This window comes from Peromyscus californicus, unplaced genomic scaffold, assembly GCF_007827085.1.
Source record: "Peromyscus californicus insignis strain IS unplaced genomic scaffold, ASM782708v3 Scaffold_17__1_contigs__length_78620276, whole genome shotgun sequence".
NCBI lineage: Eukaryota > Metazoa > Chordata > Mammalia > Rodentia > Cricetidae > Peromyscus > Peromyscus californicus.
This window is the reverse complement of record NW_026294469.1, coordinates 59899683-59927589: the sequence shown is the minus strand read 5'-3', so window position 1 is coordinate 59927589 and position 27907 is coordinate 59899683. Positions and strand designations below refer to the sequence as shown.

At 37.2% G+C, this 27907-nt stretch overlaps 1 protein-coding gene across 2 annotated transcripts in view; it reads left to right on the top strand.

The window, feature by feature from the left end:
- Nucleotides 1-27907, top strand: part of Dcc (DCC netrin 1 receptor) — a 1164132-nt gene that overhangs the window by 1113509 nt on the left and 22716 nt on the right. Inside the window, exons 26-27 of one of the 2 annotated variants that reach the window (XM_052742483.1) lie at nucleotides 2364-2525; nucleotides 9085-9297. In XM_052742483.1, coding sequence (XP_052598443.1) covers nucleotides 2364-2525; nucleotides 9085-9297 — 375 coding nt within the window. The remainder of the gene's footprint in view (nucleotides 1-2363; nucleotides 2526-9084; nucleotides 9298-27907) is intronic. The other variant, XM_052742484.1, reaches the window with a different exon arrangement.

The following is a 27907-nucleotide window of genomic DNA, read 5'->3' as shown; positions in this document are numbered from 1 at the left end:
ATTTTAAGTATTTTGGTACAATTTACATTTCTGTGTAAAATTGCCATTGATTTGCTATTTGCTATCATCCTTCTAGGAAATGCATGGGGAGGCTGTCTCTTTAGCAAGGGTTCATAGCATTCAGCTGTATCCTCAAAGTAGTATCTACAATTCTCTGTTCCCAGAAAGTCGTATGCAAATATCACTAATTTCTCTAGTTGACGGTCTTTTATTGATCATCCCCTTTTGCAGCATAAAAGAGCTATAAATTAAGATTTTATTTTATACTTGCTATTCCCCTTACTTTAGATTTTAACTGTTACATTTTGTTTGTTTTTGTTTTTGTTTTTGTACCTCCTCTGGGTGGAGTCAGCATTTCAGTTAGGGTTTCTGCGCTGCTATGAGGAAAGTTAAAGTTTTGTTGGAATGTCATTACTAATGACATAAATGGGGTTATTTTACACACTAGTTTCAAGTGTGTCTGTGTGTGTGTGTATTTTAATAATACTTATGATGCAAATTATATTCCAATGTTTTCCTTGTATTAACCTAAACACTGATCTGTGATTAACCTACACATAACTGCATATATGTGGAGGGATAGTCTTAGTTATAGTTAATTTTTTTTTTAGTCACTGAAATATGAACTCCTCCAAAAATACATGACACATGCTCTCTGTGAAATGTCTTTTTCAGTAGTCTTTCCCTCATATCTAAATGAAGTCTGACTTCATTTGTAAAAACTTCCTGACTGTGTGTAAAAAATTGTTAAAATACAGCTTCTTTAAGCTTGCACCTTCTAGAAGACATACCACTGTGAAATTGTACCAAGAATAATAAACTACAAATATACCTGAAAACCTTTTCTGTTTAGTGGTACAGTAGTTTACTAAAAAAATTGTTTCCAAGATAGTGATGCTATTAATAAAGTGAAGAATATAATTTTTTAAAAAGGGTTTTCCTTTGTGAAATGTGCAAAACATACACACATCAAACCCAGAGATGGCATTAGAATGTAAATAATTACTTATAAAAGAAAGGTAACTTTGATATCATGGACTAGAATATACTACCCAAACTAACATTCCAATAGCTGACTCAAAGTCCATGTTTTGGTAATAAGAGACAAAGAATGCTCATCATTTTATAAGATGAATATTAAATAACATAAAATTAAGGTTGACTAAAATTGTAATAAACATCTCATAAAATAATATAGATTAATAACCTTTGAATAATGATGTAGATGTATCCAACCTTCTTATTAAATAATAAACACAGAACCAATGCAAACAAGAAAGCCAAGAGGTCAGAGCTAAGAGCTAAAACCTTACCCTTCCTCCTGCGGTGGTCCTACCTCTCCGAACCAGAGCTACCCCTGTGTTAAAGTCTTTATATAGAGTTCCTGTCCTGCCTTCTCATTGGTTGTAAACCCAACCACATGACTGCCTCCTCACGGTCTGTCTGTATAGGCCTCCAGGTTTTCCATGATTGGTATTAAGATTAAAGGCATGTGTATCCAATAATGGCTGTATCCCTGAACACACAGAGACTTACCCAGCTCTGCCTACCAAGTGCTGGAATTACAAGCGTACGCTACCACTGCCCTGCTTTCCTATGGCTTGCTAATAGCTCTGACCCCCGGGCAACTTTATTTATTAACATAAAAATAACATTTTAATACAAATAAAATATCACCATATAATGAAATTGAACAAAACTGTCTAAATATCAAAAACATTGAACAAATATTTTTCTGTGGGTTTCAGCCTATATCATCATACTGTTGGTATTCACAGGTAACATTAGGTTACCTTTAAACAGTGTGCACTCATCTGGACCATGCTGAGGGTTAGAAGGATTATATTTAAAGATAAACCCTGGTTATGGATACTGAGAGTGTACTTGTGTTTATCTTTGCAGTTTGCCTCTTGACAGCAGTACATTCATTTACAGGATTAAATCTCAGTTCCCAACACCTCCTAAACCCACTATATACCATATATCCCCTTTGTCATAGCCTAATACTCCTTGTTCCGTGTTTCTCCTTAGAAGAAAGACAAAAAAAAAAAAAAAAAAAAAAAAAAAACTGGAATACAAAGACTGGAGTAATGAGTCACCTTTATTGTAACTTTATTATTTTCTCAGAGACATGAAGTTTCAAACTGGAACATGTACCACAATAGGGTTTTTTTTTTTAAAGTAAAATTTCTTTCCTATGCAAGAAGGAAGTTTATAAAAAGAATTAAGAGACTGTCAGTGAGGCCATGGAGAATATACATTGGCTTGATGACTTGAAATTTTGAAAATGTATCCATTTCCTTCGATGTGGGCTAGGTGGAGACATAGGGCGTTTTTAATAACTAATGTTTTTCCTTTGGCAGCTGTCGTCAGTGCCATCCCTGTGCCAACACTCGAAAGTGCCCAGTATCCTGGAATCCTCCCATCTCCCACCTGTGGATACCCCCATCCTCAGTTCACTCTCCGGCCGGTACCATTCCCAACACTGTCTGTGGATCGAGGTTTTGGAGCAGGAAGAAGTCAGTGTAATGCATTTTCTTTCTGCTTTATTGTGAAAAAATAATTAGTAATAACAATATCTCCTCTGGGTATCATTTTGATATTCTTATTCTTTGGAAAGATTGATTATGGGTGACCCTGCTACAAGAATTTTCCTTCTCAGTACTCTTACCCATTGGAGCCTAGCAACATGCTCTTTCCACAGCAGACTCTACAGGAAAAAATGTATCTGGTGGGCAAGAAAGTACACATGGTTCCATTGCACAATGGTGCAGTAGATGTTTTAAAACAATACCCTGCTAAGCAGGAAGTTATAAATCAAGTGGTGTTTTCCAGTACATTTTATTTGTTTTATCTAGTATCTGTTATTTAAATTGAAATATCTCTACTGAGTCCCAGTGAACAAATATTTGATGAATCTTTAGCATTCTTTAATTGCTAAAGTACTCCTTTTTCAACTTTCAACTATTGGGGGGAGCTTGGGTGCTAGAATAAAAAAAGGTCATGTATTAGAAAGGGAACAAGAGTGAAGGGAGACTGCAGCTTTCATGTAGACCCTGGTAATTTCTTCTGTGCCATTTGCTCCCCCCCTCCTCTTTGAGCACAGCATCTTTAAGTCGATTTTATGGCTTTCATCTCTTAGTTAGGAACAGGTGACTCAGCAGCTCATGTGCAAGAGGACGTTTAGTAACAGATATGATAGCACAGCAATAAAATATATTCGTGAGGTAAGCTATATTTTTCCCAACTCAACAGGGGCAGCCCTAAGAAATCATAAATCGACCAAATGTAGCAAGGTTAGAATTAAAAGGCATCAAAAATCTGCCAGGCGAGAATTAGATTCATTTCCCTTTTCTCACTGCACATCACATCTACAGAATAGAGTTGTGTGCTAAATCTCAGGGGAGAAAAGAAACTCCAAAAGGGAAAGGAAGGGAAATGAGAAGCATGTGGGAAGTCCAACACCTAGAAATTTCTGGATCTCAAACAACTACACATGGGAGTCTACTCAAAACACTTCACAAATCCCTTCTTTGCTCCTGAATGGAACTCTCTTCATTTGTTAATTCTACCACACCCTTTTCATTTTCTCTGATCTTAGGACTTTAAAGGGACACTGAAGAGGAATCTGTAGGGTGACTTTGCTCTGGTCCTTCTGGCAGGGTTGACACAGCATGGCTCAGTGCTTTGCTTACTAGAAATCATTCCATTTTAGCAACTGTTGCCTTCATTTCCTTTCCAGTTTTTGTAAGCATAGTCTATAAATGTATTCATCTCCTCTGCCTCCTTCTCTTTTTTTTTTTTCCTTCTGAGTCAGTGTAGCATGTGGAATTGTCTCTAATTGGATCCTGGGAGAAATTATTCAAAAGCTAAATTTCAAGGGAAAGGAAATATGCTGGTATTAAGAATTTTTTGGTTTGTTTGTTTGGTTTTGTTTTATTTTTGTATATGATTAAAAGAAACTTGCTCTTGCAGACTCTATTTGATAATGAAGAAGCATGAATACAGGAGCTATATGGAAATTTTCTGTACCTTCCATCAATTTTTCTGTAAACTCCAAATAATAAAGTACATTAAAAGATAGTTAATCAATAAAAACATTTACACTCTTTAGTAGATTTTTGCTTTGATAGTCTTTGAGCAATATGATTTAGCAAATGAAGGTAATCCTACATTATGATAGAAGATATTTAACAAAATAATTGTGTATCATTATGTAAACAATGCTTTCTTTGCAAAATACTGTATAATTTTTGAACTTCATTCCAGTTACAAGGCAATGAACATTCTATCCCTGGCCATGATTTCTAGATTGCTGAAAATGTATGTATGTTCATTCATTCAGCAAGTAGTTTTCAACACAATATATGCGATACAAAAGAAATAACATCTAATGTGCTTCAAGCTATTGCCTAGAAGTGAAATGGAATGAATAAATGTTCTCTTTTCTAGGAAACAAAATAGTCTCTAGATCACTGTCAATGGTAGTTAACATCCAGCTCTTTGGTGTTGGTTTCTACAGGCCATGGAGAACACTAAACACCCCTGTTCTCTCTCAAGCAGAAAGCACGCCATGGCTCTGAGTAGAGATGTCTTATTAGTGTCCTTTAGAACCAGAGAAAGGCATAGAGAAAGAAACAAAAGTAATGTGGCCAAGGGTAAAGACTGCTCTTCTCCAACATGATCTCAAAGACCTGGAGATTCTTTTTTTTTTTTTTTTTTTTTTTTTTTTTTGGTTTTTTCGAGACAGGGTTTCTCTGTGTAGCTTGGCGCCTTTTCCTGGAACTCACTTGGTAGCCCAGGCTGGCCTCGAACTCACAGAGATCCGCCTGGCTCTGCCTCCCGAGTGCTGGGATTAAAGGCGTGCCTGGAGATTCTTAAGCCAGGAAATGCTAAAGCCATGCCGCAAAGCCTGAAGTCACAAACAAAACTGGAATTCTCTGCAACTGTGAGGAAAGGGGACGCACACTAGAAACCTTTGCATTCCACATGTTTCCCGAACATTGGAGAAATAACGTCACCTGTGTAACTACAGCTCCACTCTTCTCATAACCAACAAGAAAGTTGCTGCCCCAGGCAATCAGAACTGTTCTTTGAAAATCTTCCAAACACGTAGTCTTGGAACTTCATTTCTGCAAACTATAACAAAGCAATGTCTCACTTTTCTCATCCATGAAACAAATCATGGAAGAGGATTTTAAGAGGTTCCCATTCTATCATTACCATAGTGCTTCTCAGATTTACCCATGCTGTTCTTCTGATCCATTTCTCCCACAAACTGGAAATTGCCAAATGGAATTTGTCCCAGATAAAATCAGGAGCACAGTGGGAGAGTTCATTTATTATTCTGGGGGTGTCTGTCCTTTGAACAGCCCAGGCTATGAGGAACCAGGTTACTGAGGGGTAGTTCATAATGTTGTTCTTCTAAGATTAATGAATAGGTTCCTAGAGGAGATGTTCATGTCTCAGGGTCTGTTTCGTGCTGTTGGTGGGTAGTATTTCTATCAACCATAGCAATTTTCAGATAGAAGAAAAATCCTCATTTCCATTTTTGCAGTATTTCTGCCAGTTATTCTGTAGCAAGTATTTTGTATGTTGACATTAATTATTATAAAGTACCTTGAGATTTGACTCCACTGTGTAATTGTATGCTATTTGTACAATGAATTCTGACTATTTCATCATTTGAAAATGAGTGCCTTGCCGACATCCATTTGCTTCTCACTCCGCTCTGAATTGCAGGGAGGCTGTATTCTGTGGGTGAAAGGAGCTTGTCTTTGCTTTCAGAGCTCTTAGTACAGATAAATGCCATGTCACTGAGCCAATTTATTTCATGTAGGTGTCCTGGAGCTGGTGTCTGAACTGGCCAAACAGGCACATCGAAGATGCAGCATTTCTCTGTTAGAGCGATTGCAATGCTGTTTATTTGAGGATTTTTGCTGCTTCAAATGTCAGCCAACTCTGAAAGCATTCCATTAAAATACAAGAATTATGAATTACCTATAAAACCCTCTTGCCCTGTATTGGTTTTAAAGAAAACAAAATTTGTCTCTTATGGATTGCCTTCTATTAATTTCCAAGCGTGGAGCTTCTTACTCATACCTCAGGTTTCACATTGTGGTCTTATGTGTTATTAAGGATGTACAAGACAAAGGGTAAGGTCCACTTAGTCAGGGTCACATCATGGGATCCCAGTGGGAATCTTTCTGGACAGCTGGAAGGCTAGAGATACAGAACTTGGAATAAAGAGAGTTTTAGTTCTCATTGAAGCAAGTGAAAAGAAATGGCATGAGAAGAACATGGCCAGGAGTGTCCTCCATGAATAAAGTGAGAATGTGACTGCTCCACGGTGTGGTTGAAGGGAAAGGTTTTATTGTAGATAAGAGGGAGAGTACAGCCAGAAGCATCCAGAAGAGCCCAGAGCAGAGAGAGAAGACTGCTGCATGGCCAGCAGAATGGGGGGAGCCATGAGAGTAGGGGCAGGGCGAGAGAGTAAGGGAGGAGAACCAAGAGAGAGGACAGGAGAGTATGGGGCTGAAGTGGCAGGGTTATATAGGAATGAGAACCCGTGGGCAGGGAAGCCCATAAGCTAGGGAAAGTTTGGGTAGGGGGTGGGATGAGAGAAAGAAAGTAGGGGGAAACCACAGGTACTGGCTGAGCCGGGAGGCCAGGATGCACTTTGATATGTTAGTAGGCACCTCAGTTAGCCCCTTGTCCCACATTTTTTTTGGACCTTACACTGAATACTTTAGTTAAATCGTTACAATCCATATGTTCACATGTCATACAAAGGTTTTGTCATAATGAGACACGGAATTTCAAGGCATTAAGACGTCTGTAAATTTTATTAAGCTCAAGATTATAATGATATTGTATCATGAACTGTTCATGCCTAAAATACAAGAGAAAAAAAAACCCCGAAGAAATGAAAGAGAAATAAAAGTAAAGTAGACATTAAAACATTCTATCATTTCTTCAATGCTGCGGGAGTTCTAGGAACAAGATAAGGATTCGTTGTAGTACATCTTCCATAGAGAGAATTACCTAAAGCAAATTCCTAAGAAAAGAATGTGAGATCTCTTTCTTGTACTCATAAGTTGGTATTACAGTATGGCCCAATTACTAAGAACCAGTCAGTGTAAATAAAAAGGGATCAGAGAGAATCAACCTCAGGAACCCCATTTGTGAGACTCACAGTTCACACAGGACCAGAGACTGTCAGTCAAATGAAAGGCAATATTCCCAAGAATTCCCATCCCTATGAAGTCATAAACTGCTTGGATTGAATAACTTTCTCCATCCTGCGAATCATCCCTGAAGACAATTTTGAAAGACCCTGGAGTGTGGTAGTCATTTCCTGCAATCTAGGAGTTAATGAATTCTTTTGGGACCTGTGGTGTGAAGGACATACATGCAAACAAGGAAACCTACCTTCTTCAAAGGACCAGGTGTGAGGGAACAACTCAGCCACTACTCTGAAGCTAAGGAACAAAAATGCCCAGGTGTAGAAATAAATTATTAAATCTGTGTTTTGAAAATCAGCCTTTGGTCACATTCTTCTTCAGATTAAATGGAAGTCCAAAGTTAAAACCTAATATTTTCTCATTCTGTAAAATTAAACTTTCAACCATCCTGGGGCAGAATCTGATCAAACACAAATACAAAGACATTCCTCTCCTCATGTGATCATGCAAGCATTTTAGTTTCTTGTGAGACCCACATGGAATATTCATAGTTAGCTGTCTTACTTATGGTTCCTTGTTGGAAGACTAACAAAGTCCCTGTCTGATTTTGAGCTCTGACTGCTATCATTTCCTCAGCCAACTGCATCCTCATTCTCCACCTCCAAAGGGTGAGTCCCACAGGCTGCTCTCTCATCCAGGGGACCTCTGACCCCATCTGAACCAAAAAGGATGAATAGAAACACATCTGCAAGATGCCTCACTACTGCATATCTTTCATAAGATACCTTAATCTTTTTATCTTTCATGTCTACTCCTTCAGCATCACCAACTCCTTTGCCCTTTCCCCTTAAGTGAGCTTCTCAGGGTCATCTCAAAATTATCTCCTCAATTTATTATCTTGAAATAACTCCATGTTTGAAATTATCCTTCCAAAGTGAGATATTATCACACCAATGACTATTTTTCCCATTTGCCTTAAACAATTTTCCTAAGAAATAAATAACTAGAAATACTTGCATAGAGTCAACAGCGCTTACACCTACTAGGCAGCTCTTGTCATCTGTAGTTTAACTTAGACCTTTTGGCTTTGAATATGAATGAACATATAAACCTGAGTCACCCTGTCTTTAGCAACAGAAAAAGCCTTGAAAATATTTTAGTTTCGCTCACTTGTGTTCCCCAGGGGAAAAGGTGCAATCAAATATACAAAGCTGTCCAGATACCCCAAGGCTGTCTCAAATGACTATGTGAGACCTCTTCGACTACAGTAATCTGCCTGAAAATTACAAGGTTTGCTACCAAAGAGGAAAAAATCATAATTCTGTATTCAGGCAACTTGCTCTAGTGGAGTCATGTCTCATATAACTTTTAGCTCAATGTGCTTCTATTTTGTTATGGGAGATAATGATAGTGGCTATTATTTGTATCATTTTTTTCGCAATGCCTCTGAGCACCCTGTAACTATCATTTGTTTGACAGTTGACATGGCATGTTTAAATAGCAGGAGAGTGGCATATTGGCTGGTAGATAATAATGCAGCTATAACTGAGTTTGGTATGTTGAATTTCATTGGCATTACTACTTAGAAAAGGAGAAATAAGTTTTTTTTCTTGCTTCATCACTTATGATTACAGGGTTCAGACAGCTCATGCACTATAGTTAGTGTGAATATATTATATCACTGTATCTATAAGACACACCCAATCCTATTGTACCTGTTCCTGCCATTGAAAAGGGATGAGCTGATTGTTTTGCATACATACCAAAAAGCTGAAGAATAAGAATGTCCATAATATGGAGAAGAGATTAGCAGATACCAGCTTTTCTCCCTGGACTGATACTGGAAATGTGAGGGAAATAAATTTATCTTGAATAACACCTGGATTTATCTCCACTACAGCTGTGAGTGAAGGACCAACCACCCAACAACAGCCCATGCTGCCCCCAGCTCAGCCTGAACATCCCAGCAGCGAGGAAGCACCCAGCAGAACTATCCCCACAGCGTGTGTCCGACCAACTCATCCACTCCGCAGCTTTGCCAACCCTTTGCTACCTCCACCAATGAGTGCAATAGAACCCAAAGTCCCTTACACACCACTTTTGTCTCAGTCGGGTAAGTAGCCATGCCACTTATCAAGGCACTGTTATCATCAATGATAGCTCTACTTAAGTGCAGAGGGGAACTTGAGAAGGCCTAGATATCATGTATTTCATTGTGGATTGCCTGCCCACTGTGGTCATGTCTGTTACTGATGATTAAAAAGCAACCAGGGAACTGACAGACAGTTTAAGCAACTTATTTCAGTCTTTATGTCTGGTGAGTAATATATCTTCACCTATTCCTTTTAACACAGATTCTAAACAGAATACATAGATTCTAAAATTTGAGGATGTCTGTGCCTCTCAGTTTGTATCCAACTTATTTAATGACAAAAACAGATATAAGAAGAATTCTATCAAATATTCCAAAATCATGAAAAGAAAAAAATGAAGTATCCTAAATAGTTATGTGTTTAGTACTATATCCCTATATGTCGTTTTCATCCACATTTTAATAAGGAAAACAAAGTAGTTCAATATTATATACCAACTATGACCAATCATACAACATCATAAAACTAAACTGCAATAGAACATTTTATTGTTTTCTTGGCTTGTGCCAGTCATGAATGTCATCTTTCTATCAGTCAACATAACAGAAAAGATTTATGTGGGCCCTTGATTCGAAGGTTCCAGTTCGTGGTTTATTGAGCCTGTGGTACCACATCATATCATGGTAGGAACATGAGGCAGAGCAAACAACTCATCTCATTGCTAGCAAGCCAAAGAGGGGGAGGAGGAAGAGACTAGGGTCTTCTAGTCCCCTTCAAGTGTATGCCCCCAATAACCTAAAGACCCCCACTGGACACCACCTCTTAGAATTCTATCACCACCAAAGAGCACCATCATTCAAATCTAAACTATGACAGAAGAAAAGATTATTTTTTCTAAGTAACAGATTTTTTTTAAGAGCAAAAATGCCAAAAATAATTTTTGAATGCTATTCATTTTAATTGAAAGAAAAAAAAACTCTATGTAGAAGTGACATTTGATTCAGGTCATGGAATGTGGAGATCATGCTGCAACCTGGAGCACTGGGATATCAAAATTATCAACAAGAATGTTTGTTTTGGGTGGGACAGAGAGAGCAGAGAGCTGACATTTCTTATCAGGCATTATTTTCACCTCATTAAAATATTACCAAGGCTAACTGAAATAGAGTCTGACACAATGGAGCATAAGTGGTTGCAGTGTGTCCTTAGGAATAGAATCAGTTGCTTGTACTGTCCCTGACCGTATTCCATCCAATAATGAACATATCTGAGGGGTTGCTGACTGGTGGAAGCCATACAAGGGAGGCTCATTGCTTCTATCTCCATTGTCCTCTAGGACCTTCCATTGTTTGACTATTGCTCCCATTTTGTTTTAACTCTTTGTCAGAAACTGTCTTTTCTTTCATATTTTCTGGCCCCTCTGGTTTGATTCTTGGTTTGAATTTTTTTTTTCATAATTTGCCTCTAAATGCTATCCTCTCTTTATGCTTTTGTGAGATGTACTCTCCCATCACTTTGGAATTATTAAATGCCATTCCCTTTTATATTTCTCCTTCATTGTCTGCCTGTGATTCCTGTGCATTTCATAATGCCTCACCTCATGGTTTTCAAATAAGTCTCCCTACGTTGCTCCTGACACATGGTAGATAGTATGCTTTTTAAAAGGGTTGCTGTTTACTTATTCTAATAGAAAAAGAAAATTAGCAGACTGACAAATGTATTAGTAGTGACATTAACTACATGCTTCTTAGCCCAAAAGATGAAATACTTAGCGCTTTCAACAAATTTTAATTCCAAGAAAATCATTACTTTAGTCAAACTGATTGATGAAGTAAAGTCATGCTGTTGTCAGTTTGGAAAAGAAAATACCTCAAATAATTTTGCTCTGGATTTCACAATAAAAGACTGTGTAATTAGTAATGAATTTGTCTTTACTTACTGCACATAATTACTTTAGAATATGGTAATGGGAGGCATTGCTCTAATTTTTAAAGATTATGCTAAATGAGAAGTTCCTCTGCTTTGAAAGCTTTGTGATTAGCATCAGTGAAGGAGCTCTTCCCCTCAATAGGATTTCTGCCTGTGGTTTTTCATGAGCAGTGTTAAGGGTCCCAGCCTCAATTTGCCTCCCACTGAGATGTGCAGAGCTGTGCTTGCAACAGCTTTACATATGAGGAATAAGGCAATCCATATCATGGAGTAACAATCTCCCTGGGATCCCAGAGCCTTTCGAGGTATTGCTGGGGTAGGTGGTAATTAGAGAGGCATTCTGTTGTCATAATGACTGGAATTTTGCCTATCTGCAAGCATAGATTCATTCCATCATTCCCCCCTCCCCTCCCCCCCCCCCCCCCCCCCCCCCCCCCCCCCCCGCCACCCGTTGAGTTAGTGATTTAGCTTAGTAGACTCCAGGGTCTTTATGGTGTTTTTCGAAATTTCGTCTTCATCTTATGATAAAATGGTTCTGCACCAGAGTTTCATATCGTGGGGGTGAATAACTGCACTGGCTTTACAAATTCCGCAGAGCAGCCACTGTACCTTGAAAATCACAGATGTGGATATATTAGCGATTTGACTTAGTCACCTCTCAGGTTAGATAGAGAATGTTTGATGTAATGTTGGGCTTATGGCATTATAAATTTGACATAAATTATAAAGAGAGCCAAGATAGGATAGTGTGTGTGTGTGTGTGTGTGTGTGTGTGTGTGTGTCTCATATACTCTTGTGTGGTTTCCCTCCTGAAGTTCTTTCTAGCTGGAAAAGGACCAGCAGTACTTTAAATGAGTTTGGAACAGGAGCTCATTTGTCCTGTGGAACTATCCTTCTACAGGCAAAGAGCATGTCACTTCTCAAATACTGATGTTTACAATGTTGCACCATTATAACATGAGCCTCCTAAGCTGCTCTTGCATCTTTGTAAAACAAAAAGAATCCTGTAACTCTTTCACCTATATATCTATATTAAGGTCTAGTGCATCCTGATATTTTCAATCTTTGAGTGATCAATACATCCGTGGACATGACAAAACCAGAAATCACTTCGTTGTATAGCAAAATTGAGTTTGATTTTCCCCTTGCACATTGTGGCATGTGTTTCAATTTGTCTGTGGACTGAGGACAAGGTGTAAGTATGTATGGATGACAGTAGACAAAAAAGGCATGTAATTTATATTTTATGACTGCTTGGGAAGTCATGTATTCCCTTTGTAACACCATCTTTTTGTCAGGCCTCATTTCAGTAAATATGCTATGAAACAAGGCAGCCAGCAAAGTGCTTTTTATAAATTACTACAATTGATTCCAACACCCCACTCTCAGACTACCCCTGAGAATGTTAATTAAAGATGTCACCTGAGTGTTCCATTCTGCTAGAATCAGTCACAGGCAGAGGTTGTGGGAGATCAAATGTCCTTTAACAGATATCATAAAGCCATTGCTGTTAGGGTCAGTCACAGAAGGTAAATAACTCCCACAACTAAATGATGGGGATGTGTTGACTTGGTTTTATTGGAGCCAACGCCAGCACCAACTGTAGGGAGGAGAATTACACCACCTCCTATCAAATACAACTCCTTTCACATCAAATCTCATCTGTTCTTTTCACAAGCATCATAAGATCTTCCTGTTCTCACTTGTAATATACTGAGTTTTATAGATGAAATTTGATCTGTTTTTATCTAATCATCCCAAATTATACTTTAGTAAAATGTAATGAGACAACTTTGCTTAGCCGTAGCTAATATTTTTCACCCTGTAACCTACCTGGTGTTTATTATAGAAAACACTAATTTCCTGTAAAATGGTGTTCTGACATGTAAATAGGAAAGAGGTCTGTTAACTGTCTTAAAAGCAGGAATATCAGTTCCAGAGGAGATTTAATGGCAAGCCAAATGACTGATACCTCATATATTGATGATAAAATGGAGACTTGAAAAAGTTAATGTTTCTCATGCTGAACAATTAAGTTTGAAACCAGAAACCAATAATTCAAAAAAAAAAAAAAACATTGACAAGAAACATGGATTTTCTTTCTTTCTTCCTTCTTTCTTTTGTTACTTTCAGAAATATTTCCTATGGAAAAATTGGGACAGATAAGATGATATTTAGATTAATTTTTGAGTAATGATTTTATAATTTATTTGTTTATCATTGTGTTTGTGCATGTGGTATCATGTGGTATGTGGGGGGTATATGTTTGTGCATTATGTTGGGAAGCGGGTTATAACTTTTATTTGTTGTGTGCATAGCTTTCGTGATGTGAGTTACCTCCTCCACCTTGCTGTGGGATCCAGGGATTAAAACTCAGGTCACCAGCCTTGCACAGAGCTCACAGAGCAACCCCTCTTGCCAGCTCGGGAGTAACTTTTTAGCACCCATGTTGGTATTAGATAGAAGAAGGAAGTTATAGCAATAATACAATACTAACTTCCCAAAGAACTCTGAAACCACAGCCATCTGTCAGAACTTCACCTGTTCCAAATGCCAGCCATCCTCTGCAGAAAGGCAGGAAGCCAGCCCCTGGCATCTGTTGCTGTCAGCACTGCTGATGGCCAGAGCTTTAAAGTCCAACAAGGAAAATTGAGATTTCCAGAAGGAAGTGAAAAATGGAAAGTGAAGTTAAGGCATGGGAATATTACCCATACTGTGGGTGAGAGAAAATGACAGCAGACCAAGACAGCAGTGCATGATGAGCAAAGCTATGCAGGGTTACAAAAATTATTTGGTGAAGATAAGGAAATGGTAGCTGAGTCAAACTTTGAGTCCCTTTGATCAAATTTTCTCAATTAAAAAAGAAGGGAAATATTTTTATCAATAATATTACATGTAAACTTGAAGTAAATGGTCCACTTACTATGATTAAAGTACAAGATTAAAATATCAAAATGCCATCTAAATAATAAGAGACAATTGAAGAGGTCCATGTTCAAAACGTGGTTGATTTCATGAATAAGATAACTTAAAACGTGTTAGTTATGAGGGTTGTCCTTGGATTTTGTTGGAGACTTCGTAGTTTCTTTGGTGACAGAGAATGGTGGAAGTAAAGAATATGCAGCCGTTATCTTCAAAGCAAACAATCCTTTTGTAGATCTAATGAACTTGGTAGGTCATATGCTTAAGTTCTGATGAAAACATTGTATTATTCTTTGTAAAATATCTTGGAAATCAAAATGTTTTTGTAAAAATCAGTACAGGGAGAATAGATAAACTTTAAATATTATAATCATTTGTAATTCGTAAAGGCCATCACTAATAAATTCATATTTAACTGAGAAGCCACTATAATCAACCACCAGTGGAGTGGAACACCCTGTAACCTTTCCAAAATACTCTGTCATTATTCTTGGGATCTTCATCCAAACTCTTACATGCAATGAATAATCAATTGCCTGTTTAGTTAGTTAGACTAAAACATTGAGTGTGCCAGAATTTGAATACAGTTCATCAATTTCAATCCAATTATTTAAGGTAAAGTAAAGCAATTTGAGAGTTAATAGAATAATTAGGTATTTTTTAATGATAAAGGCACATTAAAAATGAAGCAATTTCCAAATTTGTGACTGTTTGATCATAAAATGAAAAATCAACCAAACTATGTTAGGTTCTATGCCTCAAGTGCCTCAAATCTTAATACAGATGGGAAACAACAATTTGAAGCCCCATGGCCTAAAACTTCTATTGACTAGTTTAGTTTCATGAAAATAAATAAATATGCCATGGTCCCTGTGTAGTGCAATGCAGAGGAGCAGGGTCCATTGTGTCGAAACATGAGAAAGTACCAGTGCACGGCAATTGGTGAACTCTGTTGTGTCTGCTGAAGAATTCATGTTTCTCCTCTGACTCCTACTTTACCCCTATGTGAGATCAGATAACATTCTTTAAGAATAGAACTATGAAATTCTACAGGCTTAGGTACTGCAGAAATAAAATTTATCATTCTTCTTGGATTCCTTTTCCTTTGATTTGGGAAAGAGTAAAAGTATGGGAAAGGTTTTGATTTGATTAAAGGCTCCAAAAGTTAGAGATTGCAAAGCTAGTTCAGCAGTTCAGAGCACTTGATGCTCACAATTACCCAAACTCCAGTCCCAAGCAATCTAGTGTCCACTTCTTACCTCTATAGGCACTTGCACACATGGCATTCACTCACACAGACATAACACACACACACACACACACACACACACACACACACACACACACACACACACACACACAGTTAAAATAAAATTAAATCATAAATCCTTTAAAAGAATTCTAAGCATCACTGTCTGCAATCAAAGTTGCATAAGGAGTTGAAAGGGTTTCTTTATTTTATTAATTTGTATTAGATTCCAGAACTTTCTTTGAAAGTGTGGGAAATGTTGAGAAGTGTTTTCACATTAGCCTCCTATTAATGGGCTGTGTGTGAAAAAACTAACTCTGAAAATAAATAAAACGGGTCTGTGCTGAGATAAATTGAATTTAACTCCAAGTAAACTATAAAGATAAGGCCTATAGTTTAGTAAAAAATAGTAACAGATCCGATGATAACTTACAGCATTTTTCTAGCTGGCAGGACCGTGCAGACAATGTATTACATGGTAGACATCTTGTGAATTTGTGAACATTGACTTCCAACATACACATCCAGGAGGATTGATGTTCTTGTTACCAGAATCTCATTCACTGGAATGCCAAGGCTTTTAGAGGACAATGCCTTTATCTTTTGTAGTAAAGAGGATTCTAACATTTTTTGTGTGTGTGTGTGTGTGAACTACCATGATAAGCAAACCATTGATTTCAAACGAGAGGCATATTACAACATGATTGTACATGCCAGCTTATAGAAATAATGAGATTGGAATGACTGCCCTTTTCAATGTCTTTTCTAAACTGCTGTCTTAAATATCTTTCTTTCACACCTCTGATTGATTTACTTGATAAGTTGTATGCATCTTTATATTTACACAATCTGCAAGTCATGACTTCCTAATAAGGCAAGCATTTTTCAAAGCACAATAATGTGCTTACCAAGTATGCTTTGAAATCAAGGGTTTCAGGCTTAACCCTTAGTTCCCCTCATTGTTGCACTTAAAATTATACTTTGTGTTGGTTTTATCTTTAGCTGTGCTCTTGAGTTGGTTTCACAGCAGAAATAAGCTGTGCTATGGAAACAAGCCTGAGCTGACACCTTTCTTGGTGTAGGAAACACAACAGGACAGTGTGGCCACCTGAAGAGTGAAGGAAGTTGATCTATTCTCCCAAATCTCTTATCCATCATGAGCAAAGTTTAAATAAAAGCACTCACTGGCAAAAACAAAACAAACAAAAGCCCATCACTGAGGTCTAGTGCCCCTGCTGACTACCTAGGTTATTGAATATGTCATTTAACTCCTTTTTGCTTCAATTCCCCACCATAATTACATAAAATAAAATCTAACCTGGAAAGGCATTATTGCACTTCTTTAGGGAACCAAAATATATAAACACGAATTATGTTTATAAAATGATAATATTTAATTTAGGAACTTCTGATCTGGTATAACATGGAGGCTCTATCACTTTATACACTGGGCTCCTTTACATTTTCAACACCTACAGAAACAGAGTCACATGAAAGGGAGGCATAAAATAGTATTTTAATAACTCACTGTCTGGTCAAACATGATGTAATTTGTGAAATTCCATACTCTTCTACATATATTTTCAGGATATAATGGTCATAAATGACATGGATCACCAAATGGAACACAAAATAGTGAATGGAATACAGAGTCTTCTGTACATGGTTGCTTGGCTTTACAGTGATGCAAGGTCTCATCCATTGGAGCAGGACTTAGTGTCAAACCATAACTCCATCCAACAGCTAGGAAAGTAGCCTCTATGGCAACAGTGTAGGTTCCAATAAGGTCTTATCTCCTGCACTGTGGCAAACCTGATGGGAACATGTCGGCCTTCCTGGCTTTGTGAGCATTGCATGTCCCCGAAATGGTCCTATAGGGAACCAATCTAATGTATTTAATGTTACTAGAATCTCTCAATCATCTTAGCTATTCCTCTGCAGTAAAAATAGTAAGGCAGAGAGGTTAAGAAAGGAGGAGCAGAAGTCAATGATTGAGAATTGAACAAAAAGTTATTTTACATTGAACATGTATAAAATATTACCTAGACATTTGTCTTCTAATTTTCAAAAACATAATCTGTTACTATGATATTAGAATATTTGTGATTTGACACACAATTTTAATTCTATTCATTATAGATTTTTTTCTGTAGCAATGAGTCTTAATTTTCATGTGTTAGGGAGTCACTGGCAAATCTTCTTCAAATACAGGTTCCAATTTAGTGGCTCTGGAGAAGAATCCAACATTTTGAGGTTCTAAAGGGACTCTGGGTGATGTGACAGCTACCCCTCTGTAGTCTACACTTTGAAGCAGCTTTATTTTAGAACAGATCATGTGCTCTTAACCTGAGGTTTGTGGAATCATTAGCATGCTTAGCACTCACTTGAAATTAAATTTACTTTCTTTCTCTTTCTCTCTCTCTCTCTCTCTCTCTCTCTCTCTCTCTCTCTCTCTCTCGTGTTTGTGTGTCTGTGCACACACATGTGTTTGCACCCACTGGTTCATATATAAATTTCTACTTTGTTAATAGTTTTCTTAGAATATCGTATTGTTCATTACATGCAACAGGTTAGGGATCATTTGCCCTTTCTTGTTCATCACACCCTATTTAAGCTCAGTTGTAGAATATCATCACCAGGGTCTGTACCTTGAGTTTTCTTCAGTCCTGCCCAGGCCTGCAGCTGCTCAGACCCAAATAAACACAGAGATGCTTGTATTAAAACTGTTTGGCCTAATGGCTCAGGCTTCTTGCTAGCTACATCTTACACTTAAATTAAGCCATAATTCTTATTTTTGTTTAGCCATGTGGCTTCTTTAGTACCTTTTCCCAGTTCTGCCTTCACATCTTGCTTCCTCTGTGTCTGGCTGGCGACTCCTGACTCAGCCTTCCTATCCGAGGAATTCTCCTCTCTGCTTATCCCGCCTATACTATACTTTCTGCCTGGCTACTGGCCAATCAGCATTTTATTTATCAACTAAATGAGAGCAACACATTCACAGCATACAGAGCAATATCCACAGCAAGGGTCTGTTTTTCTTTGCTGTGGTTTTTGTAACTATTTATGTGGATTTAATTTTGTCTTTTAAGACTTGTTCAAATACTCTTACAACTAAGATACCTTTCATAGCCTAGGGTCAAGAGCTGAGCACTTTTCTCTCTGCTCAAAAGATACAATGCAAAATTAAAGCTTTAATTTTCCATAGAAACATCAAAAAATCCAGTGCCTCATGAAAGCATTAGTTTGTTTAATATGCATAAATATGCTTAAGAAGTTCTAGTTCTGAAAGTGTCTAACTAAAGACTGATAATTAAGAATTAAAACTTTCTACAGGAAGATGAGCTCCTGTGGGAATCTGAGAAGTTCCTTGCCATTTTGGAGGTGACCATAAGGTCTCCTAGATTTCCCATGTTCCCATGTTACAGTGAAGAGCACTTCACATAAGACCAACTGATTTAAATGCACAGTGACTCAGGTTCAATAAAATATTCCAGTTTACTCAGTATCATACCTGGTGAATATCATATGTAATCTGTAAATTAACTCAGATTTTTTTTCTGGTGATAATGAGAGTAAGTAAACCTATAAAGAGTGATAATAAAAATCACAACAAACAGGAGGTAATTAAAAATAATGTTTATGTGAGTAATAAGGAAGTTAAATTACATAATTTCCCTTAAGATATTATCATAATTAATTATTGAATAGAGAATACATATAAGAAGTAAATATGTGTTCAAGAAGGCTCCTGATAAGAAGAGGTTGGGAGAAAGATCTTTTTTTTTAAATACTGTTTCTCTAATAACCGCTTAAGAAAGAAAATCTTTTTTTCCTTCCTTTCTTCTTCCTCTCTTCCCCATTCCTCCTCTGCCATCCAGATGTCACATTTAGAACACCTTTTACCTGCTTCAGAGATTCTGAGTGCAGAAAGCATTAGGTTCTGTACTCAAAGCAGCTGAAAATAAGGAAGCATGTGTATGTAAAAACTCCAGACCAGAGAGAAACAGTAGTAAGTCATGGGAATTATAGCTTGAAAATGCTAAAAAGGGAATTTTTCTAAACTCTCTTGATGATTTTTAACTTCAAGGAATTCTGTGTAAAGGAGTATCTGTGAGTGCTGGGATTCATATGATTATACATAGGATTCATTTTAGGGACTCTGACTCATGTCAGTCAGAGATCATGACCACTGTACAGACAGTATCTCTACCAATCCTTCCTCCTCCACCTGCAAGTAACAAACAGTAAATATCAGCTCTAATGCTTCCTTGCCTCAAAGCTCAGATTTTAATGCTTCACTCATTTTGTGTGTAGTATCATCCTAAAGAAACATTTTTTTCCTATGGAACATCTTATAAAACTGACATTTAAGACTGTAGAAATATATAGTCTCAATATTGTTTAATATTATAACAATGTGTAAAATGTACTAAATCCCACAAGATACTAACATAAAAATGTTCATGGACTCCAACAATGTCAACAGGATCTTCAGACTTTCTTACTGATAATTGCCATCATGGAACACATCACTGTAAGTTCATGTTCTTATTCACTCACCGGAGAAGCATAAATGAAAAATACTTCTCTCAGTGCATTCATAAGGAAACACTGGATCAAAAAAGATGTCAGAAGTATATCCAATGTCACACAGTATGTAACTATCAGAATAAGGGTCTGAACACAAGCATATCTTAAGCAAAATTCTTTTTTCTGCATCATTATGTTATAATATGTAGAAATTGAAGTTCAAGAAATAGTAGGTAGCAAACTCACATGTCATGAATCTATATTCAAGATTTATTACATATGTGTAAATGTATAAATGTGTATACACGGTTCCCCAAATATTCTAATGTTTTCTTTGTAATGTGTCTGATAATCCACAATATTCTAGCTTCTGCTTTCTTAGTACAAAGACAACAACCAAACTTCCTTAAATTTTACTCAGTTTTTGTTTGATGACAAATTGGTCACATATTCATTGGGCTTTACTTTTCGAAACTTTTATTTGACGTTTTCTTTTCCAATATGTACAGATTGTGTTTTCTTATTTGAATGTTAAAATAAGTATCTATGTAGATGTAAAAACAAATCTAAAGATAGATGAACTCATTTCTAAACCCAGAATTGGCTTCTATTCTGTATAAAGAAATATTCAGGAATTCCAAGTGGGAAGATATGCTGAATAGTGAAGAGTTTACTAAGCATCATATAGAGACATACTGCCTCATTAGTAACTCCCTACGTGGAGACTTTAATAGGTCTTCTCTTTGGCTGCTACTAAAATGATGGGTTGAAATTTTTCTTTGACAATTACTTACAATCCAAACAAGAAAGAATGAAATCTCAATCAGCCAGACTTTTTAGAGAATCCCATCTGAGTAAATTACATTTCTGTTGCTCAGGACAAAATAGAAATAATTTTGTAAGCTATGCATGCTTATTCATAATTAATTCTCTATTAGCTATACACACCAAGAAGCTTGCCCCTAGACACTTGCCATCCACGCCTTTATATTGCACAGCAACTGTAAAGTAAGCCACGCCATTCCACCTGATGGGAACCTAGAGCTCTGAGAGCATAAACTGTCACCTCTGAGGTCACAGTCACTAAACAGCAGTGGCAGAACCTAATCTCATTCTGCATGGTGTCAGTGTGAATCCCTAGCCTTAGAATGCTGTAGAGTCACAAAACTGTATCAGGAAGGTCCAGCAATGGCATTTCAAAGTTTATAGGTAAAATTATCTGACTTCAGAATGTGAGTCCCAGGGTAATAGTAAGTTTATATGCTGGAAAATGCAGAGTGTGATATATAACAACTGAGCTGTTATTAAGAAAGGTCAAATAGTAAACCAAGAATGATATAGAAAATGTGCCATGCATTTGAAGGGCAGAGAGAGAGAGAATAAGAGACATTTGCAAGAGTTGCCTTTCAGAAGCAGAAGCCGTTGAGTAAGTGAGTAATTAGATGGGAGGAATGAGGACGGTGAGTCCCAAGTGACCATTGTTTTAACCCTGTGTCTTCAGGGATCTTTTAAACAAATAGAAAAAAAGAAGTACTGGGAAAGGTTGCCTTGTGAGAAGGAAGAAATTTGAGGATGAAGAGGTTATATGAGCCTCCAGAAGGAAATGGTCTGTGTATAGGGAGAGAAGTAGCACTCATGGGGCAGTCATGGCTGAAGTGGTAACACAGAGAATCATCTTCAGAAAGTGAGCATTTCAGCATAAAGTAACTAAATAAGATGCCAACTCCCAGGAAAAGAACCTGAAGGAAAAAGCAAAGTTTCAAAACAGATTTAGTTCAAATCTCCATTTTTGTGGTAGAACAAAAAGAAGTCCTAGAGATAAAACTATAATTTTCCAGAAACCAAGATAGAGAAGCACTTCAAGAAAACAACTGTTATAAATATAGTAGTTCCTTCAAGCAAAGATACTGTCATTTGGAGATTTCTTACAAATTTAATTATAAAAATATCTACCCAAACTAAAGTTGTATGAAGAGTCGCAGGGGAATCTGATAAATAGTAAGCTAATTCAAAATTAAACATTTAAAAGTGAGTTTGAATGCAGGTAGATAAAGCTATTCCCTGAAGCCATACTTGATTACAGGAAAATATCAGCGTCTTGGGTGAATTACCTCCCCATGAGCTTTTCTCTGGAAAGCATCTGAGCCTCTCAAAACAATTCAGAAAATTGCCATTGCTGTTTACTAGATGCTAAGACTCTATTGCCAAAAGTACTACATGCTCTGACCAGAAGTTATGCAGCATTTATCAGGAACTAAGCTAGAAGCATCTTTTTTAATGGCCAGCCCTCATAGTATCAGAAGGTGTTATGCAAACTGCTGGAGGGGACAAATAGTCAATGGTCACCTGTGGCCCATGAACATTCATGATTGATCTGACAGGCAAGATGTGCACTGTTGCAATAGTGGCCAGGAAAAAAGTATTGTGATAACCAATCACATTGTAATTGGATTGGAGGCTCATTCCTAAACCAGAGATTCATATCTGTTACTGTAAATTTGGTCATTGATTTCTCCATGGCTGGGGAAATCATAGGTGATAGGAAACCTAGCCTCTGTGGATCCTACTACAGTTGTTTTGTTAAACAGTTATGACGTGTCTACCAAATTACCTTCCAAATTACTATGGAGGTTAGCATTATTATCAGCTTTGAACAGATGAAATTTTGTTTTGCAGTGGCCATAGGTAACTGCAAAGACTTGTAAACTGCTCGAAGTTGTGGGAACAAATGACTATTATTAATGAGATATCTATATCATTCCCTTCAGGCCTCAGGCTATAGCACAGAAGAAGATGCAGAAAGAATGTAAGAGCTAGAGGATGAGATGGAGTATTGTAGAACACGCTCTTCTGAGACTAACACGGCCATTGCCCTCTTGAACTCTCATCACTTGTAATTACCTAAATAGGACCTGAACAATATTAGGCCTGCCCATATCCTCTCATTAATTGGGAAGGGACTTCATGGGCTCTACCCAACTCTGAGGAGTTCTTGGAAGTTAATGATTGCTAAGGGAGGAGGAAGCATGTTCTGATAATTGGGTCACACACATACACACACAGGCAAAAAAACATAAAAGTGTGGAAAAGAAGCTAGATAGGAAGGTAATTGACTGGAGACAAGATAACAAAGCACATTTACATACATGTATGAAAATGTCATAATGCTTCACTATGTATAATTGATATATGCTAATGAAACATTAAACAAATTTAAAAATATACGAAATGCTCATAACACCGATATCCTTATAACTTTGATACTAGCCATTAAAGTATCTTTTTTCCTTTGATATATAAGCATATGAGGTTAGTATGCATTTTATGTACCATTCAAATACATATGCAGGTGTGATTACATGTGTATATTGTAAGTGTGCCTGTGGAGGCCCAAGGTTATAGTCACAAATATTCCTCAATCATTTCTTACCTTTCGATTTTGAGGTAGGGTTGCTAGGTGGAAATCAGAGCTCACCAATATGGCTAGTCTCTCTAGCCAACTTGCTTGTGATCATCTGCTTCACCTGGAATTATAGACAAGTCACTTTGTCCATCCAACATAGATATAGATTCTGGACATATGAATTTCAGTCCTCTTGTTTGTATGGCAAGTGTTTTAACAACTGAGCCATCTCCCACCCCTAGACATTTTATAACATGTAAGGTTCACTACTTCTTAGCGTTTAAAGTTGCAAATTCACTTTACCCCTGAACAGTTTTGCAAGCATATATGATACTATTGCCCCTGGAATGTACATTGACTTAATTCATCAGTTTTAGGAGGGAAGTAAAATCCTTAACAACTTCACAAAACTCAATAGTCAGAGACCATTATAGAAAACCACAACCAAACAAAATGTAGAGCTGTAGATCCCAATCCCAACGGATACATCTACAAAATAACTCCCGAGCCTAAAACTTGTGGGACATGGTAGAAGATGGGGTAGAAATATTGTAATAGCTAGAGGATCAGAGGGTTTTATGTAAGACTGTGTTTCCTAGTAATTTTAGAAGGTACACCCATAAAATTTCAAAAACATTATTGCCTAAGCACAAACTGAACAAGGACAACAATAGATGTGAACCGGGGGAAATCCATGAGATTTCAACCCTACACAAAGAACTACAGGCAACTAAGGGGTGCTGAGAATGAAAGAAATAGTCTTCTTCAGGGATGAGAACACCAACTGGTTGCCCAATTCAAATGGTTGTAGCATGAAACTTAGACAGTCTTATTAATAAAAACAAACCTGGAGCCAGGTATTGAGATGAATGCTGGAAGATCAGAGAAGCAGAACAAACCACAGCCACCTCACCTTGCCAATTCTTCAGCTGATCTGTTTCCTCAAACTGGAAGTCTCTGAGTCCTCATCCAAATGGGTCTCAACTGAACTGTTACTCAAAAGCCTAAAAGCTTAACCAGCCAAATGCTTCTAGTTTCTGGTCTTCACGCCTTATATATCTTTCTACTTTCAGCCACCACTCCCTGGGATTAAAGGCTCACTTCCTGGGACTAAAGGTGTGTGAGTCACCATGTCTAGCTGTTTCCAGTGTGGCCTTGAACTCAGAGATCCAGGCGGATCTCTGCCTCTGGAATGCTAGGATTAAAGGCATGTGTACCACTATTTTCTGGCCTCTATATCTAGTGGCTGTTCTGTACTCTGACCCCAGATAAGTTTATTAGGGTACACAATATTTTGAGGAACACAATACCACCACAAATGGACAGCCCTGAAAACACACATATAAATAACATTATGTAGACCAAGCAGGTTACATTTAGGAATATATACATATATAAACATGTATGTTCCTATAATAACTATTAATGAAAAAAGCCATAAATTTTAATTAAAGCAAGAAGGGGTATACATGAAAGTTTGAAGGGAAGAAAGAGAAAATGGAGAGGATGTGATTATATTATAACCTCAAAAAATAAAAGAAATTAAACTGAAGATATATTGTTGTAAGAAGTAATCTGATTTCAAAAATACTGTGATTCAGAGAACTAAGGAAAGATCATGTGTGTGTGTGTGTGTGTGTGTGTGTGTGTGTGTGTGTGTGTATACTCATATATACACATACACTCCAATAGTCTAGGAAGGGCAAAAGCCAAGTGTCTGAGAGAGTTGTAACATGCAACTGTAGACCATCCATCCCTAAGGGAATAGTTATTCAATGTTGATAAAAGCAAAGCTTATACCAGCTGTTTTTACAATGATCATTGGAGTTCAAAAGATGGTAATTTTTGACTTTTGTATTTAAAATATTTTTAAAATATATAACTAAACATTATTGATGAATAGAGGCTCAATGAGAATTTTAGTCTCCTCTGAAAATAATATGTATGCTGTGCTTCAGTCAATCAAAGAAATGCACATATAAGAATTAGATGCAATTGAGTTAAGGTGGTAATACCACAATGTGATATTGGAGTGACATTCTAAACATAGTTGTGATACATACCCATTAGTAAGTCTGTGTTTGTATGTGTGTGCACATGTGTTCTTTGCTGACTTCCATTAAATAACAGAACAAATTAAAATCAATTCTTTCACAATGTTAAGAAATCAAGATCTTGTAAGTCTAGAGTTTACAACAAAATCCAGGCCTTATGGTCATCTGTTTTCCTTTAGAAAGGAAAGTAGTTTCAGTGTACACACAATAATGTGAATTTTAAAAGGTAAAATTTATTATCTTAAACGGCATATGAAATATTTACCAGAAGCATAATCTAGTGTGCGCTATTATGGATGTTAGTACTGCAATTACATTTACATCCAGTATCTAATTAATAAAGTTGTAGGAAGCTGATATTTGTATGTCTATGTGGTTGTGAATTTTAAAATACTTTATTAAATAATATTGATACCATTACAGTGTGATTTATGAATTGGGAATGTGATATCTCTGAAGTTTCACTAGAATATGGACAAAAAGTAGATTATTAAAGAAAGATGCTTCATTAAGAATAAAATTGACAATTTTCCTAACAGAAGCACAAAATAAATAATCAGAATGGCTATAAATTATTAAGTAAAATTTTTGCTTCTTGTTGCAAATAGGATAAACAGAATTCGAAAGAAAAAAATCAAAGAATTTAGTTGAGCAGAAGAAAGAAATGTCCCTATCATATCAAATGATTCAGAATACTTCTTTTTTTTTGGGGGGGGGCGGTTTCGAGATAGGGTTTTTCTGTGTAGCTTTGTGCCTTTCCTAGAACTCGCTTTGGAGACCAGGCTGGCCTCCAACTCACAGAGATCCGCCTGGCTCTGCCTCCCGAGTGCTGGGATTAAAGGCGTGCACCACCACCGCCCGGCTCAGAATACTTCTTAAACTAACTGAGGTAAATCTTGAGGTGACATTGTTGAAAATGATAAACTTCCAGGAAGTCAAAGCAGACCCCTTAAAGAAAGTAATGGACAGACTGTGAAATGGTCATCTTTATAGCCCGACTACTGATCATGTGCCCTTAAAAACACCACTGTAAGATTGTGAGTTTCTATTGCTATTTTAATTGGCTGATATTTGTGACTTTGAACTGGGAACCTCAGAAAAGTATCATAGAACTGCTCAGGTAAATCTGTTTCTCAAGATCTTTGCTGATTTCTTTGAGATGTATTCTATGAAATCTCTCAATGAAGAAGCAAGGATAATTGCTGGTATGAACATTCTGCAGCCTCATCAGTTTCTTTTTGCCTTTGTCCACCTCCATTTTATCGCTGGGAAGTCTTCCATCAAAGCCCAGGGTCGACCCTGCTCTCAGTGAGTTAGGTGCTTGGCAAATCCCAAGTACACAGCAGCATTATACCGTGATCTGTCCTTGAGGACTTCCTCCCCACCTCTGCTTAGTCATTATTTCCCAGTGTAAACTAAATGCAAGGGCTGTTTAATGAGCCTAGCTCCTTTAAAATCTTTGAAATTCTCATAAACTTTTCTCTTATCCATTATAAAATGAAAAATAAACACTTTTCATATATAGGATCCCTACACTTCAAAGTCACCTGGGACCCTGCTTACACTGATGTTTCCTATTAGATTGGCCACTTTCTTTCCTCTGCTTTTTTGGAAACTCCTCTTTTTTGTTTTTTGGGTTTTTTTTGTTGTTTTTGTTTTTGTTGTTGTTGTTTTTCAGTTACTATTAAATGGCCCCTGATTTGCCTAATAAATTTGGTACTTAGATTCCAATAAGCAAAGGTGGGAAGTTAAACCACAGACTAACCATGAAAGTGTATGTTTTCATTAAGACTACTAGATGTTTTATTAGATGCTTACTGTAACCTCAGGAGAATAATTAAATCACTTACTAGATTATGAGTTTGCTGTTCAGCCAGAGGGAAAGGGAGCTAGAAAATAAAACATTACCACCATACTTGAGAGCCGCTTTAGGAAGCATAGCATCCCTTAAATAGGCAGATGAAATGGCAACAGAACACCTTTCAGTTGCTAATATTACCTTTCTATCAATTATCATTAAAATTCAAACAAATCAAGGCAGTTAGAAAGCCATGATTGATTTGTCATTGGTTGCATTATTGGGTCATTTTTCTGTCATAGGAAGAATATAAGGCTCTTGGTTTTTGCATTTTTATGTGCAGAAAGGGAGTGGGAAATCACGTGGGTGTGTAGTCAGACATTTCTCTCCTGCCTGCCTGTTCCCAAGTAACTACTCAGAGGCTTAGTACTTATAAATGATCGGCCAATAGCTCAGGCGTATTACTAACTAGCTCTTAGATTTTAAGTTAACCCATATTCCTTACTTGTGCTCTGCCACTTGGTGGTACCTTTATTAGCTTAGCATGTTTATCTCTTTCTCCTTCTCCTTCTGGATGATGACTCCTCTGACTCTGCCCTTCCTCCTCCAAGAGTGCCCTGTGTCTGACTGTCCTGCCTATACTTTCTGCCTGGCTACTGGCCTGTCAACTTTTTATTAACCAATGAACGTAAACATACTCACAGTGTACAGGAGGATTTATTCCACAGAAAGGGTGTTAGGAATG